The sequence below is a fragment of the Zeus faber genome, assembly GCF_960531495.2.
Source record: "Zeus faber genome assembly, chromosome: 22".
NCBI lineage: Eukaryota > Metazoa > Chordata > Actinopteri > Zeiformes > Zeidae > Zeus > Zeus faber.
The window spans coordinates 5,761,810-5,779,879 of NC_137209.1; the positions used below are offsets into that span (position 1 = coordinate 5,761,810).

At 44.6% G+C, this 18,070-nt stretch overlaps 1 protein-coding gene across 1 annotated transcript in view; it reads left to right on the forward strand.

The window, feature by feature from the left end:
• The window catches only part of acin1b (apoptotic chromatin condensation inducer 1b), a gene marked incomplete at its 3' end in the record, with an annotated part of 34,289 nt that extends 17,303 nt beyond the window's left edge, over positions 1–16,986 (forward strand). The window contains exons 8-18 of the mRNA XM_080023144.1: positions 4,872–4,917; positions 6,204–6,358; positions 8,465–8,617; positions 9,772–9,813; positions 9,850–9,976; positions 11,723–11,868; positions 12,259–12,366; positions 12,807–12,914; positions 14,719–15,091; positions 16,281–16,378; positions 16,630–16,986. Of these exons, the coding sequence (XP_079879270.1) occupies positions 4,872–4,917; positions 6,204–6,358; positions 8,465–8,617; positions 9,772–9,813; positions 9,850–9,976; positions 11,723–11,868; positions 12,259–12,366; positions 12,807–12,914; positions 14,719–15,091; positions 16,281–16,378; positions 16,630–16,986 (1,713 nt within the window). The remainder of the gene's footprint in view (positions 1–4,871; positions 4,918–6,203; positions 6,359–8,464; positions 8,618–9,771; positions 9,814–9,849; positions 9,977–11,722; positions 11,869–12,258; positions 12,367–12,806; positions 12,915–14,718; positions 15,092–16,280; positions 16,379–16,629) is intronic.
• Between the last annotated feature and the right edge of the window lie 1,084 nt (positions 16,987–18,070).

The window sequence follows — 18,070 nt, forward strand, 5'->3', positions numbered from 1 at the left end:
TAGATGGATATAGGGTTGGGCGATATGTAAATTTTCCTACCATCAGCCTAACAATTTGCCTTTGTCGATATGTTTGCCAGGGGGGAGAGGATTGCGGGAGCCCCAATGCGTAATTTGTCATCTTTGGAAACACGGCCCAGGATGGCGCACCAGGGCTCACCGGCCACATGGCGGGAGTTTGGTTAAAACAATCCCTTAATACGTTTTGGTTTTTTTTCTCTCTTTCTCTCTCCTCTGGATTTTTTGGGGCCACTATCTAAAACCTCACAACAAAGAATAAACAGTAGAGGAGCAAAATACAAGGATCAAATCTTGTTGTTGTTGCCGCCATTATTATCCCGGAGAATGCCCGTCTAGGGCTCTCTGGAGGAGGAGGCGATGGCGGCAGCTTCCCCAGGACTGGCCCCCCCACCCCCGGGAACAGGTGTGTCTGACTGCTCTCTGCACTGCCACATTGTTCCTCCAATATCTGAACCGAACCAAAGAAAGAGAGCTTGTTTCATAATCACCTGGAAACAGGGTTTGCGGTGACTGATTTATTTTGTGGATTTCTCCAGACAGGGAGAAAAGCGGCGATGTGGATTACCAGTTCCTATTCGTGCATGCTTTGAATTGCGCTTTACAGGTCATTCAATTTGCAAAATAGAAGGACAAAATGCCTACCAAAAAAATAGCTCTAAACTTCACATTACCACCGTCTTAACAACGAGGTGGCGACATGCTAAGAATTGGTTAATGGACCAAACTTGGACTGGACCAAAATACTTTCCCATTGTGTGAATGTTTGTTAGTCCCGCTATTTTAGATTGCCCACAGTAGAAGGGGTTGGGTTGGAGTTGTGTCCTGTGTTCGTTGGCATTGTACTAACACCTTTGTGCGTCAAGTCTCGCAAAATCTTCCACACACAAACCACCGTGCACCTGCACTTTTAGTTACTGCAGTCAAAGGTCAAACTGTTAAAGTGCGAGATTAGATTGAAATGCCGCATGTTGCCGTTTGTCCTGTTTCGTTTTTGTGTGGGAAGGAGTGAATTACATAAGATGAGAAACTTATGCCAAATTTATTTTTATCATATCCAAATCACTTTCTATTATGTTCATTTACTTGTTAAAGCTTAAGACAAGAAACGTAGCCACTTAATCCTTTTGTCTTAACACGAAAGAACTAAAATTCTTTTTTCTGCACGCCTGCACACTAGACACCGCTGCTAAAGGTAAAATAATGACTTAAGATGTCATTCCGTTGGAATTTAGCAGTTTATTTGATGCCTTCACATCAGGCAGTTTCTAAGTTATCACATTTCCAAGTCGTTATTGAATACAAATGAGCCACAGCTAGTCTTGCACCATGGTATAGGACTAGTAAGGTGTCGAATCTACTCTGTTTTTTTTTGTTTGTTTTTTATTATTGATCCTATTGTTGAAGCATGCAAGCTTAAAAAAAAATACCATCCCGCTGTGTTTTAGTTTTGTGCAGGTTTGCATGAGTAATGGACCCTGACAGTGTGTGTTGAGATACATAAGGGCTCGTCCTTGCTCTCCCTTGCTCTCCCTTTCACCCTGTTATCATTACCCTCTACTCTCTCACTACTTCCCTGCATCTCTCGCTCTCTCTCTCTCTTTCTCTCTCGCTGACTTTCTCGCTGACTTTCTCGTTCCGTTTCTTCCTTTACTTTTCTCTGCTCATCTCTCGCCTGTGTATCCCATCATGATCTCTCTGTATATTTGTAGTGTGACTGCTGTTTAAAACCCCATTGATTGCTTTGTTATGAAGGTGCCCATGCCTCTTCCATTGTCCCTAATGGTACCTGCTGCGTACTACCACCACCACCACCACCACCACCACCACCACCAACAACAACACCTCCACTCCTCCTCCTCCTACTACTCCTCCAACTCCTGCCCCGCTATGCCCAAGCGCCTTCGTGGTACCTGAGTTAGACCCAGAGCCTGCGACCTCTCGACACAGAGTTTAACCCCGGTCTGAGCCTGCGAGGGCTACTCACTGCCACGCCCCCTCTTCTCAGAGTGCACCGCTGTGCCAGTCGAAAAGGCCAGCAGGAACTGGAGCATCAGATCTCAGCCCACAGCAGCCGCAGCTATGGCAACCACAGCAGCTCAGTTGCCATAGAAACCAGCCTCTGGGGGTGCTGGGAGCCCCGCTTGTTCATCTGTATCGAACTGAACCGAACCGAACCGAGCTGAGCTGCTTGTGTGTGGTGTTAATGATGTAGTAAGGAGGGGCTTGGGTGGGTATCCGTCTTTGTTAACCCCACCCTCCCCCACCCCTCTACTGCTACCATCTGCTGTTTTATGGACAAGCTTCTTCCACAAGCATGGTCTTCTATGAACTGAGATGGAGCTGCAGTCTACCTGGCCTTCTTTAGGAATGTTTGTGGAGATGACTCACAAAGAAGAGGGTCCTGCCTACAGGGTGCCGTGCTGGGTGCTGTTCGAACCTACAGCAGTGTGGACATTTTTTTAAATTTGTTTTTCCTTTGGGGATAAAAAATGCCAAACTCCCCAGCGTCTTTAAAAGATGGAGATATCGCAGCTTGTTCCTCCACAATGGAGCCACTTCACACTGTTATGCGCTGGCTTTCTGCCCTGGACTATGTGAATCCCTCCACCAATTCAGCCTGAGTGTTCCTGCGGGGCTTGTGAATATTAGAAGGACGTTTAGGTTGGAAGTCTGTTGACAAAGACTCTGGGTGAAAGTGCAGGAGAAAGTGCATGTTGTGTGGGAGCTCATGGCAAAGATTTTCTTTGGACCTATTACTTGTTTTGAGCTGGGTTTCTGTACCAACATGGCTATGATACATTCGGCTCATACCACCAAAGACACTGCAATAATCCTCAGTGAAAGGGTTGGAAACGTGAGACTTTTAAAAGGCATGATACCAAGGAGTCCGTCATATGAACCGTTTTGTGACGTATCCTCATACTGGAGACTTCACCAACCCTGCCCTCTCAGGCCACAGTGTCTGTAAACTGCCTTCACAGTTGGGAAACACAAACTTCTGCTCCATAACTGGTGGATTGTTGGTCAGCTCCTGGATTAACTTTTTTTTTTTTTTCCTGCACATTCATTCCACTCACAATTCAGCCCTTCATCTAACAACATCACATTCTGTGTGCCACCTCAATGCACTCCAATGTTTTTACCAACACTGGAATGAAAACATTTTTGGAAAAAAATGGGGGTTTTTTTTCAATCTCTGAACAACTTGTACCAAGGCTTTTCTCCCCTGTTGTCATGTCGGTCTATAAGAGACTAACAAATGACTAGTGACAACAAAGTGTGCCAATGGACAATTTCTAATCACAGCAATACTAAATGATGGCATCAAAGAGTACTTTTGTGCTACGATTTATACTGCCCTGTGAAGTATTATTGGACAATTCCATGGAAGGCTTGGGACATTGTTGCCTTTTTTCTTCCTGTTGTTGGAAACTACTTTTCTGTTTCGGATGACATATTTGCCATGAGAATTCATCCAAGGACCATATTGAACTGCTGACGTGCCAAAAGACTTAAATATGACTCTGTTCATCAGTCAATCAGGAGAAGGCCCCCCCCTCCCCTTCGGCCCCCTGCAGGAAAGAGTACAATCCCATGATCAGTTCCTGTCTGCCAGCCAAACTGCACGCTCAAATCAAGCCCTGCCCTCAGTCCTGTGCCTTCTGATTGGATCCCTGTTGCCTAGATACAGTACACACTGCCGTGCGGTTGGGCCTTAGCAGAGCCAGTAAGGAATCAGGTGTCAATGGTACCAGGAAGTGACTTGTCATTTTTCCTATTTTTTATAATAATTTGTAGGATTAACAATTTAAAATGATTCCAGCACCTTTAATTTTCTTTCTTCTTACAAGAACGTTTTTGGACAAAATGTGGAGGACTGAATTATTACCTAATCTGTAGTTGAATACAAAATTATCAGGTGTACTACATTATTGATTTAAGAAAATTTTTTTTTCAACCTGAAATGCTAGTTTAAATCTTTAACTGCTGATGTCCATTGTTGAAAATGCTAAATGTCCCACATTTTCCTTTAGTACATAAATCATAGAATCTCACAGATGTGTTGTGGTTCTGACGAAGTCTCCGGCAAGTCAGCTGTCCACCTCTGCCATAAAACCACCCAGGGCACATTTAACCACTTGATCTTATATCTAGGCAGATTATTTTTTTTTTTTTAAATTTAGCAGCCATTCACTGAAACAGAACAGGGAGCGAGCGAGCGAGCGTGCGTGCGTGCGTGCGTGCGTGCGTGCGTGCGTGCGTGCGTGCGTGCGTGCGTGCGTGTGTGTGGCGTCTTGGAGAACCGTTAGTATTATCTGTTGACCCTCTGGGATTAACTGAGCAACTCAGGACCAGCATAGCAGTATTAATAAATCAATGTTTCTCACACACACATCGCTTTTACAGTGTAGTGCCTCTTCCCTTGTTCAGATTATATTGAAGTACCACATAAAAACACTTCCCTTTTAGAGCATCAACAGGCCTCCTCTTGCCTTGATTGAATGTTATGTACTTTGTTTGTCATTAGAGAACATGAATCCTACTTTCAACGAACACACACGGTACATTAACTTAGTAATTGATGTTTGCATCAATGGGCAGAGGTGGATGGCAGAAATGCACGCCCGGTCTCTGAAGTAAACCCAACAGACCCCCCATCCTTTTTGAATTTCAACCAAATTTGAGCCTCCAGGCCTCTGTCTTTGTACATCCCCAACCTCTCCCTCTCCTCCACTGTCTGTTTCCCCCACCTCTGTTTTTGCTCATCTTGTCCAGTCTGCTGTTCTCATCTTGCCCCACACCCCTGGGGTTTTTGTATGTCCTCTCTTTCTCCCTTCCTCTCCTTCCAGAGCACAACTCCCAAGGCCTTTGCCACTCGCAAGATCTCCTTGACCAGTGAGTATACCATACAAGTTTGTCTGTCCTTATCAGGGAATAGGCAGACTTATTCTCTATTGCACATTAACAAAGTCAGATATAGCTGTATTCTAGCATCCGCAATGTGAGGGCCTTATGACTGTCATGCTGGATGTCCAAGAGCAGAAAGCAGAATGAGTCCTATGAATTGTGCATGACCGCCAGAAGCAGTGCATACTTTGAATATATCATGCTTTAATTTGAAATGCAAATGGTGATTTATTTTATTTTTCCCGAGCCCTCTCTCAACTTTACATCTTAAGCACCTAATCTGCATAGCTTGCATGCCTTCGGTGGATTTTCAATTCAATTACCTTTTTTAAAATGAAATTGAACCCGACTTCACATTTTGTTTTCTAAAAGATGATGCCCTGTGGTAGCAATAAAGCGATGGAATAAAACCCTTACTTGGCTATCTTCAGAGTTCTCAAACAGACACTTTAATGAAGGTTAAAGCATCACGGCAAACACGGTTGCAAGCGGTCTCACTCTACAGTATTACTGGCCGTATACTGTATACTGTACTAACAGTATTAGTACAGTATTCTAATTAATTCTGGAATTAGTTAGAATGAAAGTTCTTTGTACTGTTGTTTTTTGTACCGTAGTGAGATTGTTCAACCTTAAAACTTCACCGATCCAATGCTAAGTCAGAAATGAATAGTTGTAACCTGGGTAAAGATAATTTTGGTTCATGCATTGTTCCCCTTTTTTAAATGCCACGCATGAAACCAAAACCTCTATTTATTTGGAAGTCAATCATTTGGCCTTTTGTGACTTGGTATGTATTCGTTTCAAAAAGCTAGACCTTTCAGGATGTTTCCCATCAGACTAAGGGAACTAGAAAAGGGAAGAAGAGCACAGTACATACATGTTGATATGGAGGTGGCACTTGTAACGGTATAAGAGGTATGACAGACGTAGTAGACTGAGGACAGTTTACATGCAGAACGCTTTTTGGTCTCGCCGTTCTTTTCTCTTGAGGTATAACCAGAGATGTTAGAAACTATTTTACATGGGGGCGGCGTGCTGAGCCCCATCTATACAGATAAACTGCAGATTACGCGCATCACTGTCCAACCGCACCGAGATGCCGCACAAGTCCCGGGGGACACCCTGTAGCGTTTACATAATCCAAAGTGTAGATTTGTAAGCGGTGTTATGACGCCACGGAGACGCCTCCTTTTCCATTGGCTCAAACGGGAGTGGACGGTCATGCTGTCTCTGCTGCCACTGACGACCGACCTCTCCTTGACCCCCACCAGCAGGCAACAAGACGCCTCCCAGCAATGTGGACGCGCCGGGCGGGGCGGGCGAGTCGGAGACGGGCGGCGTGGCCGCGAGGAAGAGGAGGTGGGGTTCCAGCACCGCTGTGACCGCCAAGAAGCCGTCCATCAGCATCACCACGGACTCACTGAAGGTGGGGAAACGAGACGCGCGCCGCGGAAAGGGAATCTTCTTATATTTCCCAGCTCCTTAAGCGATGATGGCGAAATAAACGTTGGGGTCGAGCTGCTTTATCAAGGTCCCTTTTCTTAGAAGTCAGAATTTGTCTCGACTAATAAAAGGCGGAGATATGGACTCCTCATTGTGACTTGGACTCAAGTCAGTGTTTTGATGCCTTACAACCGAACCTGACTTGACAGAAAATAGCTTGAAACTCGACTTGGGGTTGATGTTAAAGACACTGGACTTGACTTGAGACATGATGACTCGAATGACTTAGTGTTTTGTTATGCTTTCAGTTTAAATATTTTATTAAATACAATTTTCGACATTGCCATTGTTCACATTACAAGTGTCAGTGTGACGTTTCCCAGTATGCGGGCGCACATTGGGAATGACACCCCTTAATTCTCCATTTAAAAAAATAAAAAAATAAAAAGGTAAAATTAAAGATAAATTAAAATTTGAACAGTATTCAAAGTGGAATTTATTTATTATTTTTTTTTTTTTTGGTTGAGAAGAAATTCAGAAATAAGCTTTTATGAAGTTATTTGTATTTTTGATTACATTTATTTAGCTGAATGTCAATTATAATACAAATTCAATTCATTGTCATACTTTTTTGAACAGGTTAGATTGGCCAATAATATCGTTGTTAGACAGGTACTAATGCCTTGTCTTCAAATACCAGGTACTGTAGGTAATGCAATAGGCGCACTAAACGACTTTCAAAGTCATCAGATCTCTGTACTGTTCACGCTACACAACTTTCTGTCTTGTGATCGGGAATCTTGCAGTCTTGTGATTTGCACACGACATGACCGATCGGCGTCAGGGGTTCACACATAACAAGATCTTTCACCGGGAGGAATCCCCCGACGAGTCTGTCGGGTCGCCAAACTACGCTTTTGTGACAAACACGTGGGAATTGGCTCTGGAAATGACCCCCCCCTACACGCACGCACCCATGCCTGCTCTCATCGGCTGTAGCTCGTTGCGTCACTCCCAACACGACCAGATATTAAACCGGCTCGATGTCTCGCCAGCATCTGTGAGTGCTCGGCGAGCGAAGGAATCTCGTGAGTAGTTCACACTACACGCTCGTCGCTAGCACACTCTGCTTTTGCTCTGCCATCTCCAAAAATCTGTCTGCAACTGGAAAATCAGGCCAGAATCACCAAGTCTGAACTCAGCATAAGACTGCTTTATCTTGGTTTAAAAAAGAAAAAAGATATAATAATAATTTTAAAAAGTGACTGACTTGGGGCTTGCTTGGGACTTGGGCTAAAATACTTGAAACTAGAAACTGTCAAAGCATTATATCGTATTTCTGTCTGCATCTATTTTCCAAAGTTCAGCAGAGAATACAATGGTATAGATCAGCCATGCCCAAACTTAAGAATGCTGCGGCCCAACTTCAAATCTGAAAATCTGCGGCCCACCCAAACCTTGAATCACAACTCTGACGCACAAGACTAGATTAAGTATTGCGCTATAATTTTTTTTTCAATTTCATGAATAGAACAATTCTATGTGAACATGGGGATACAGTATTGCAGAGTTGTTAACAATCCATTCGCATACATGTAACAATTTGTAAAGAAACAAATAAGGGTTAAATAGGGTTAAGAAAAAAATACAATAGGTGCGATAAATGAAGAATAACACATAATTTAAATCTCATGGCTTTGTTTTATTAGTTCTTATTACTTTTTAAAATGTAAATATTTAAAAATTGTTTTATGGTCATTGCAAAGTTAATTACAGAATTGAACATTTATTATTTATTGTAAATGACCTCTCACGGCCCACCTGCAGTATCTTTAGGCCCACCAGGGGGCCGCGGCGCAAACTTTGGGAAACACTGGCATCGATTAAATAAAATAAAACCCTGAATTCTGTCTGGATACCACCACATTGTATTTGACCCCAAATAAGATATTGATTCAATTTCAAGTGGCACTAAAAAGATTCTAAAGTCTCAAATCTTATGACCAAAACCAGTTACACTTTTTTTTTCCCCCTCCCCTTTCCCTACAAATCTGCCCCCCCCCCCCCCGTTGTGGCTGTGCTGCTTTAGTCTTTGATCCCAGACATGAAGGTGAACCAGGAAGCGGTGGTGGAGCTGCACCCCGAGGAGCTGCAGCTTTCTTGGGATGAGGAGAGTCAGGGCATGGACAACGGCCGGGGCGACCAGGACAAGGGGCTGAAGATCAGACGCACAGTCACACAGGTCAGGAGGGCAACATGTCTGGTCACCTTGAACTTGGATGTCTCCCTTGGATGGAGATTTCTGAAAAGTAATTTTTCTGGAAAATTTCCGCCCAAATGGGAATGGAATAACAATTAAAAATGCTCACGTAAGTGTTCCAGGTTAGTAGGGGGTGATAATACATCATAGAACTTGTCACATGTGTCTGATGTCAAACACCACAAAAGATCATTAGGAGCATGCGTAGCAAGCTTCATAATATTCATACACAATACTGTATGGACACATTCCTAAAGTCAGAGAGACTTTAAAACTTAATGGAGAGACGGCCACCCACAATGGCGTTCGTAGGTTCCTGACACATGCTCAAATATGTAAGTTGCAGTCTTGACATCAGTGTTTGCGAAAAGCTCTGTTTAATTTGTCCACACGAATACACAACTTTTTTTTTTTTTTTTTTTTAAGCTCCACCCAGGAAGGTGTTTTGCATGAACTAAAACGGCGTTTGCATGTGGACGGAAGCCAAAACGCAGAGAAAACACTACAACTGAAAACGCTAAATTTCTTTACTATTTCTCATAATCCCTTTTAATTATCATGTATTTTCTCAGTGATTCAACTTCGGTATTCAGAATGCAAAACTGTCGGAAGCGGTCTCACTCCAGATTATCGTTGATTATATCACCATCATTGGCATGAGGGAGGAGGGGCATTCATCCCGAAATATTGAGAACCTTTGTGTCTGGTAGAGCAGGTTGGAACCGCCCTGCTTTTTGAAAGGACGGAGTGTTCTCCTAAGTCATTCAGACTAGCTGCCACAAGAACACTCTGACATAGTACTTTGCAATTTTGTAATGGCTTTGCGGGCAGGGTTTTGTTCCCACCCCACCAATAGTTGTCTCTGAGGATCACTGCTACCGTTTACTGCAATGCTCCCATTGGCTTATTGAAATCACATTTTGGCATAATGCTAATTGTAATCAATTTAACTGCAAAGACAATTCAATTTAAGTGTATTTCACTGCTTTACTAAACTTCACAAACTGTATGAATAATAACTTGGGGAAGAGGAAACTAAAAAGCAACAACGGTGTGCAACCAGTGTGCAAGCGGGCAGCTGTTGGCCTAGAAAGCAACATTACCAAAATGGTTCAACTGGCAAACGTCTTCCCCAGGTGGTCCCGGGAGATGGTCAGGAGAACGGACAAGGCAATCAGGTGGTGGAGGAGGAGGAGGAGGTGGTGGTGGAGGAGGAGGAGGAGAGGACCGAGGCGGAGAGTCGACGCAGCACTTCGAAAGATCGGAGGAAGAGCAGCCACTCGGAGGAAACCGCCGAGGCTCCGCAGCCTCTGGTCAAGCAGGATGCGGAGGCAAAGAAAGGTATTCTGAACCAAGGAAGCAAACGAGTCTCTCTTTCAGCGTGAAGGGCTTTTTTTTTTTTTTTCTTTCTTTCTTTTTTGAAACGGGGGCGACGAACAACAGCATGTGACTCCGCTGCCTCTTTTCTGTGCTCAGCGTGAGTTTAATCCACGACACTTCAACAGAAAGCAAAGAACAGTTAGCTAGTGTGCTGTTTGTTGGTTTATTTATTTATTTATTTAGTGCATAAATTGTGGCCTTGTAAAAGTGATAATCTGCGCTTGTGGAGCGTGTACTGGAAGGCTGTTGGTAGGGCTGGAGGATTATTCAAATTTTATTTTCGCTTCCGACGATTACGAAAACAAGATAATCGAGATAATTCTATTATTGTGCCGCACTCCGTTTCAGGCCGTTGTAGAGCATGAGCGCCGGCGGTGTGTCCGTACCATGTGGCACTAAAGGAGACTTCACTAGGGGTGTCCGTATCTGAATACCATAAGGAGTCGTTGCGCCAAACTGTTATGCACATATTTATATATACATATTTTGCAACATATTTATGCACATATATTTACACAGAGTTTCCGTTCGAAAAAAATGGGTGCCGGTCAACATGTCCTGGGAGATTTCCATTTCCCGGACATATGGGAGAGATATATATTGGTCAAATATTGTTTGTGTTTATTGAGCTTAAAAACAATTGATAAGCGTGCTGTATAGAGAATGACATCATCAAGGCATGTAAATGTGTAATATTTTTTATTGAATATACAAAATAAATATTATAATAAATATTACCCCTTGAAATCAAATAATTTCCTATCGTGATCAATAAGTAACAAGTGCAGCCGCTTTAATTAACATAAAAAAATTTTTTGGATCAAAACAAAAATATGGCAAGTAGGTCTAAATAAATAATAAAGTTTCTAGTTGTGTGCGTCTTAATCGGGACGTCCCGTTGACATATTTTAAACAATGGATATTAACCGTCTGCTTTGGGTCGGAACTTAAAATATCGTGTGTGTGATTTCTATATTGACAGATATGATTGGTCAGCATTAGATCGTACAAACTGATTGGCTTTCCCTCGCAACAATAAACAGATCTGCAGATTTGTTTGATCGAGTCTATTTTATTTCGACACCGAGGCTCCTCCGCTTGCTCTCTGGCCGGGCAGCGCGGATGAGGCCCCCCAGAGCTGACGCGGCGGGTCTTCTTCAAACATGAACTTGAACTCCAACTCGCCCTCCTCCCGACCTGAGCCTGGCATCCCCCAACCCTACACTAGGACACTGGTTAAAGAAGGAAAGAATCTGCGATTTTCAGTGACGTCTGGTCTGACACGGTCGGAGAGTCCCTCAGTCCGCTCCCAACGTCCCCTCATATAATCATAGAGCGCAGATTTGGGAACTGTTCTCAAACTACAATGATTTATATAATTTATTTAAATGTATATAAAATACTTATGTTATCTATATTTACAAATCTTTTCTTTTTTCATTTGAATTATATTTAAAGTTCAAGAAAATCCACTGTTTTGAAAAAAGAAAACATTTAGTTCAATAAATGTTTACAAAGTTAATAAGTTATTGTGTTAACTAATCGTAATGTCCAAATTGACCAAAATAATCTTGATTATGATTTTTGCCATAATTGAGCAGCCCTAGCTGTTGGTTTCAGTTTCTTCTCCTTCTTCCCCTACATCCATTTATCCCCCTCCCTCCATTTCTGCTCTCTCTCCTCCCTCGCTCTCTGACTTCCCCACAGTCACCCCCAATGACAGTCTAGTGCGCCGGTCCATCAGCAAGCAAAAATCCGGGGTCTCCATCACCATTGACGACCCCGTCCGCACAGCCAGGCAGCCCTCGCCGCCCCACGGCAAAGTGTCCACCATCATCCACATCAGCAATCTGGTGAGCTGCCGGCTGGGGGAGAGTGTAGGCTAGGGATAGTTTAATTCATACTCTCGTAGTGACTGGTTAGATTTTTGTTGTATTTTAATTTTTTTTGACTTGATTTCACCATCCTCTGACTACGTTGAGGGCTTAGACGTCAAGCTGTTCTTATGAACGCGGGTCTGTCCAGAGCGTGGACACTTTAACCGTCAAGTGAATGTTGTCCTATGCCGTTGTGGAAAATGCAGAAGCTTTACCAACACAACACGGCCATCGGTCATTTTGGGGATGGCAGGTGCTCCACTCAAGGCACGAATCCCAATCCATCTGATCAACCGTCGTAAACGTGAGGTTCTTAAACTGACACCTCTTCCTTCGACCCTGGCCCCCTCTCCACGCGTCTCCCAGGTGCGACCTTTCACCCTGAACCAGCTGAAGGAGCTGCTGAACAGGACGGGCAGTATGCTGGAGGAAGGCTTCTGGATCGACAAGATCAAGTCTCACTGCTATGTCACAGTGAGTCCAACTTCTTAGTCCCACGATCTGCCATTCTATCATTTTGTGTTTGGGGGAGCGATTATGATGCATTTCAGTTCAGTGCGGGGCTGTCTCTTCGGTATTCCCTACAAAGCAACCAAATACAGCACTTCTTTGTTTACGGTCATTGTGCAGATGTGTGGAAATTAAATTGAGCCGTACCTATAGTGTACATCCATTTACCCTACTCTATATTCTATAAATACAATAGTATGTTTAATACTTTGTTCTTATATTTTCTTTACATTTTTGGTTGTTTTTTTGGACACGCGTCCACATACATTTCTAGTGGAAATAACTTTCTGCTTCCCAAAGTAACTGTTCGTGTCTGTCTCAGTGTTTGATAATATCACTCCTCCGAAGACTTCCGCAGTGAACTCTACTCAGTTGGATAACTCCACCCCTCCCATCTCTTCCAGTACACCACGACAGATGAGGCCATGGCCACTAGGACCGCCCTGCATGGGGTCAGGTGGCCCCAAAGCAACCCAAAAGTCCTCAGTGTGGACTTCAGCGAGCAGGACGAGGTAGTGCACCGCGAGAACGCCGTCACAAACCCTTAGGGGAGCAGAGGCCACAACACATAGCTGCTGCCTGTGTTGGTATGGCAGAAGTAGTGGAACATTTTATACTGATATTATACGACTAATACCAGACCTTCCAACCTGCACGCATTTTGTGTACCAACTACGCAATTCTTAGTCGAAATGCCAGCTGAAACTACGGGGGAAGTGTGTGGTGTATTATCTGATTCTGTACCAGTCAAATTTACACACAGATACTGTACTGCTCCACTGCTCTGACCCAATACCAATGTAATGTAGTTGACGCTCAAAAAAGAGCAAAATTTATAAAACGTCAGCTGTTTGTAAGTACTTCAAGGTATACAAAGAATATTTGATTATTTATGTCCCGACAATATTCTGACATTGCGCAGACTGTATCTACCGCTGTCACAGCGGAGCTCCGATCGTGATGAAAAGTTTGACTCTTTTCTTTGAGACTCGGTTCTTGACGAGTCACTCGGTAAAACGAGTCGTTCCATTTGATGTAGTTGGTTTAATGCACGGTGAGCGAAGGAGGACTTCCAGTGAACCAGAGCGAGAAGAGTCAGCCATTTATTTTATTATTATAATTTTTTTGTAATGATTGCAATTTATTTGCAAAGTACCATATAAACATAATACAAATGTACTGTATATTTGCACTTAAAGTGAAAGAGACTTTCATTTGATGTTTGAACTGGACATATCCATGTTAGTTATATGTTGTGTCCAGTTACTGGTTGATTTTTGCTGAAACGGTGACAGTTTCATGTTCTGTTATTGTTCCACAATGAATAAGGAACAATAATAAACTGTCAAAATCAGCAATCTCACTATTGTGGTACCTTGAAAATTGCAGCGGTAGTCTGTATGTGCAGCTGTCTTAGCGTGATCAGATCATAGGATGTATTTGTCGTTCACGTACAACAGATCTGAAATAGGAATCTGCAGGCAGACTAGGAAAGAAAAAAAAATTCTGAAATAGTAATCAGCAAAGAAAATTGCAATAAGTGCTTCTCTAGTTGGTAAACATGTTCGGTAACTTTACAAAATGGTGCATTTCAATAGATATATCCTAATGAGATGAATTTGTATAGTTAGTCGTGGTCGCTCACAATAGGATGTGATGATCCTCGTTATGAGACGCTACGATGTGAATAACTGATGGAGTCATTTAGCTCCAGTCACTCAAACACCATTGAGACTCCCTCTTACACTGCTGTGGAACTCAAAATATCCAAGGTTGACAGGTCTGTGGTACTAATGTGACTTAAATTGTTTTCTTGAATTGATTTCCAGCCCCCTTTTTAGTCACCAAATTCTTAGTCATAGTTAATGACATCATATATCAAACTCAAGGCAAAAACATCTGACAACGTTAAAGGACCATATCCATGTCAATTGGGGGTAAGCCTGTTCACTATCTGCATACACATTTTACCCGGACTACCTTTCTGATCAAAGCTTGCATTTATAGATTTTATTATTAGTATTTTTTGTATTGTTGATATGAAACTTCTCTCTCCTTCGCAGGCAAACTTTTTATTTTTTCCAATTCAAATCGAAAATGGCCATTGCTTTAACATGTCCACAAATAAATGATGGTAAAATAGAGTACAGGCTAAAAGGGCTCAAACTCAAAATTTGATAAGATGACAATTAACTCCTTCATTACAAAGTTAAATTGAATGTGTTGGTAAAAAACTTGTTTATAAGATATAGTCTCTATTGCATTGTGTTCGTGAAAGTTTTGTAACTGGTCGCCATGTTCTCCTGGGCTCGGCAGCTGGACTTCCACCGGGGCATCCTGAAGGTGCAGAAAGTGGAGGAGGAGCTTGCTCCTCCGCCACCGCCGCCGCCGGGTCCTTACAACCGGCTGCCCCCGCTGATGCCAGAGCGGGAGGGGGTGCGGGAGGGCCTGCGCGACCGCGACAAGGACCGGGAGCGCGGCGCTGTGCCGGGCGTGCGGGACCAGTGGGCGGAGCGCGAGCGCGAGATGCAGCGCCGGGAGCGCGCACGGGGTGAGCGCGAGTGGGACCGCGACAAGATCCGCGAGTTCGGGCGACCCGGCGAAGACGGGCGGCGATCAAGATCCCACGAGCGGGAGAGGAGGCGGCGGGACCGGGCCAAAAGCAAAGAGAGGAAGACGGACAAGAAGGGTGAGAGGAGGACGTTTTTGTTGTGTAGCTGCACCTGGAGCACTGCCACTTGCAGTCGCGGGCAGAGGGGCCTCCCCCTCTCCGCTCAGAGCTGTCCAGTACCGACTGGTGATGGGGTCTCACGTCCCCTCTACAGTCCCGTACAGAGGGGCAGGTGCTCAAGAAAAAAAGAAAAGGCACATGGACCCCTATCTCCGGTTCTGGGCATTTTTCTGCTCTGGGCAAATGGAGCAGCACAGCGGAGTCGCTGTGCGCGCATCGCAGGTGCGCGGAGGTTCTATGTTCATGATTCTTCATGAATATATCCTGGCCAGACAATACGCTACCTCGATACCCAATCATTATGTATATGTTACTTTTCGTCTGTTTCCCGCAGGTATGAAACAACAATTTTAAACACAACTGACTTAAGAGACTGTCCCACTCCGTATTGTTCCAAAAAGATATATAATAATAATCGCCTTGCACGAGCGAACCCCACCAGGTGCGCGCGGGCGGCCCCCCACTTAAGATTGTATATCGCCAATCACTGCCCCCCAGCGACTGGAATTCGCACCATCGCTCAAGCCTAATCATAATCAACAGCTGTGATGAGTCAAACACTACCTGCTTTTCTGCAGTGCTTCATTCAGTGCTCTCACTCGAGGTTCTGGGAAAAGTTCTAAAAAGTTCTGAGTTCTAGTGCCGGGCAATATGATCAATGTTTTTTTTTGGGGGGGTTTAAGGATTTGGGGGTAAAATCAGTTGGAGTGGAGAGTAAAGCTACGCTCCTAATTGATCGCTCACTCTAAAGTGGGAAGCATGTTAATTCATATTGAATATCGGTGGACAAACAGATATGATACATTTTATCACCAATAATACAGTTGGACACAATTCAAAGGGGTTGAATAGTTGACTGGAGCTCCTGCAGGGGGTGCTGCTGGAGCACTTCAGAGGAAGCTGTTTTTATAGAGCCTTTGCAGAACAGATTCCAGCGTAGGCGACACATTAGTCATTTGTCTCTGGGAAGATAAATTGGGAAACATAACCTGTGTTTTATTTTTGGCTGTAAAATTGGATGTGACTGCCGTCTACACAAAAAGCCAAACTAAAAACACGACATCAGAAAGACAAACCCTCTAAACTAAACATTGTTTTGGTTTTTTTTGTTTGTTGTTTTTTGTTTTGCTCTCTGCCCTGGTGGCAGACAAAGCAGACGAACCCCCTGCCAAGCTGCTCGACGACCTGTTCCTGAAGACCAAAGCGGCTCCGTGCATCTACTGGCTCCCGCTCACCGAGGAGCAGGTCAGTCACACAAACACACGACCAGCGGTGATGGCTACGAATCGTAAATGACAAGCAAGGTTTTCAGAGGGGAGTCAAAAGAAAAAGACTCGGTTTGTTGACAGGCGGTTCAGCCGTAAAAAGCCTGAAATAATAAGCTTTCTAAAAATGTGAAGATGGTTTCAAATTGAGCGTACTTTATATAGCTATTTTTTTTTCCCTAACGTAAATGTGTTGATTGATGATTGATTTGCACTCCCCTCCTCCATCAGTCGGCCCAGCGCCTCCTGGACCGGGCCGAGCGGCAGAAGGAGCGCGAGCGGATGCGCAAGGAGCTGCAAGAGGAGGAGGACAAGAAGCGAGAGGAGGAGAAGAAGGAGCGTCTGAAGGGCCGGGAGAAGGAGACCGTGGCGGCGGGTGGGGCGGGGGGAGGCGGTGGCGGCGGCGGCGCGGGAGGAGCAGGGGGCGCGCGGGACGGGGAGAGGGAGAAGGAGCGCGGCCGTGAGCGGGAGGGCGACAGGAGGAGGGACGGCTACCGGCCCGCCAGGGGACCCTCCGGGGGTGCCGGCGCGGGAGCCGGCGGGAGGCGCTCCCATAGCCGTAGCAAACCCAGGGACCGGCGGCGCTGAGGAGGAGGAGGAGGAGGAGGAGGGTGGGGGTGGGACCCGCCCGAGGTGATGAGATAAACTGGGCGGAGGGGTGGCACTCTGCTCCCCTCGCCGCCCCGCGCTGGTTCCATCCCGTTTGAAAACCTGTTTCCTCCGTCTGTCCACAGCCAATCTACATTTCCAATTATAGTCCTGATCACACGCTGGTCAATAGGAGGATTTTTCTTTCTTATTTTTTCTCATAATTTTATTGAAATGGTTAATCTAGCCCCCTTCAGTCATTTTTTTTTTTATTTTTATTTTTTTATTATTATTTTTTTTATATTATTATTAGAAGCCCTGTCACTCTAACTGGTTAGAAGTCTGTAAGAGGGCTAGTGTGAGGGATTCGTTCTCTCTCCCTCCCTAGCTCGCCAGACCTCGCTCACTCTCTCTCTCTCTCTCTCTCTCTCTCTCTCTCTCTCTCTCTCTCTCTCTCTCTCTCTCTCTCTCTCTCTCTCTCTCTCTCTCTCTCTCTCTCTCTCTCTGTGGTAGGAAACCAGATCCCTAGAGCTGCTAATTCTTCTGCTTTTGACGTCAGCGCGGGGGGGGGGGGGGGGGGGGGAGGCAGCGGCGGCGGGGGCGCGGTGGTCAGTCGGCTCCTTTCAGAATTGTAGCTCTTTTTTTTTTTTTTTTTTTCCCCCCCCCATTCCCTGCGGCTCCGAGTCCGCCTCTATTATTTTAGTTCCTGTGGCCGGGCTGCAGACGGCCCTGTAATCACGACCCGCTCCGAAATAGAACCCTGACCAGACAAAATGATCCTCCATCGGTTTTAGCATTCTATTCAGTCTTTTTTTTTTTTTTCTTCTTCCCTCCCCCGGTGTGTGTGTTCAATGTACAGTTCCTCGCGTCGAGAGGTTTTCCGAAAGGTTGGAAAGATTGTTTTCGTTTTTTTTTTTTTTTTTGTTGTTTGTTTTTTTTTGGTTTTTTTTTGATCTGAGAATTGTGTCCCTTACCTTGGCGTTCATTATCGATAAGTTTCCCTGTTCAAAATCTGAAATGTGCCGGCGATAACGCGGTGAGCGCTTCTCACCTGGTTGACTTCGTTGGCCTTGATGTGGATTCC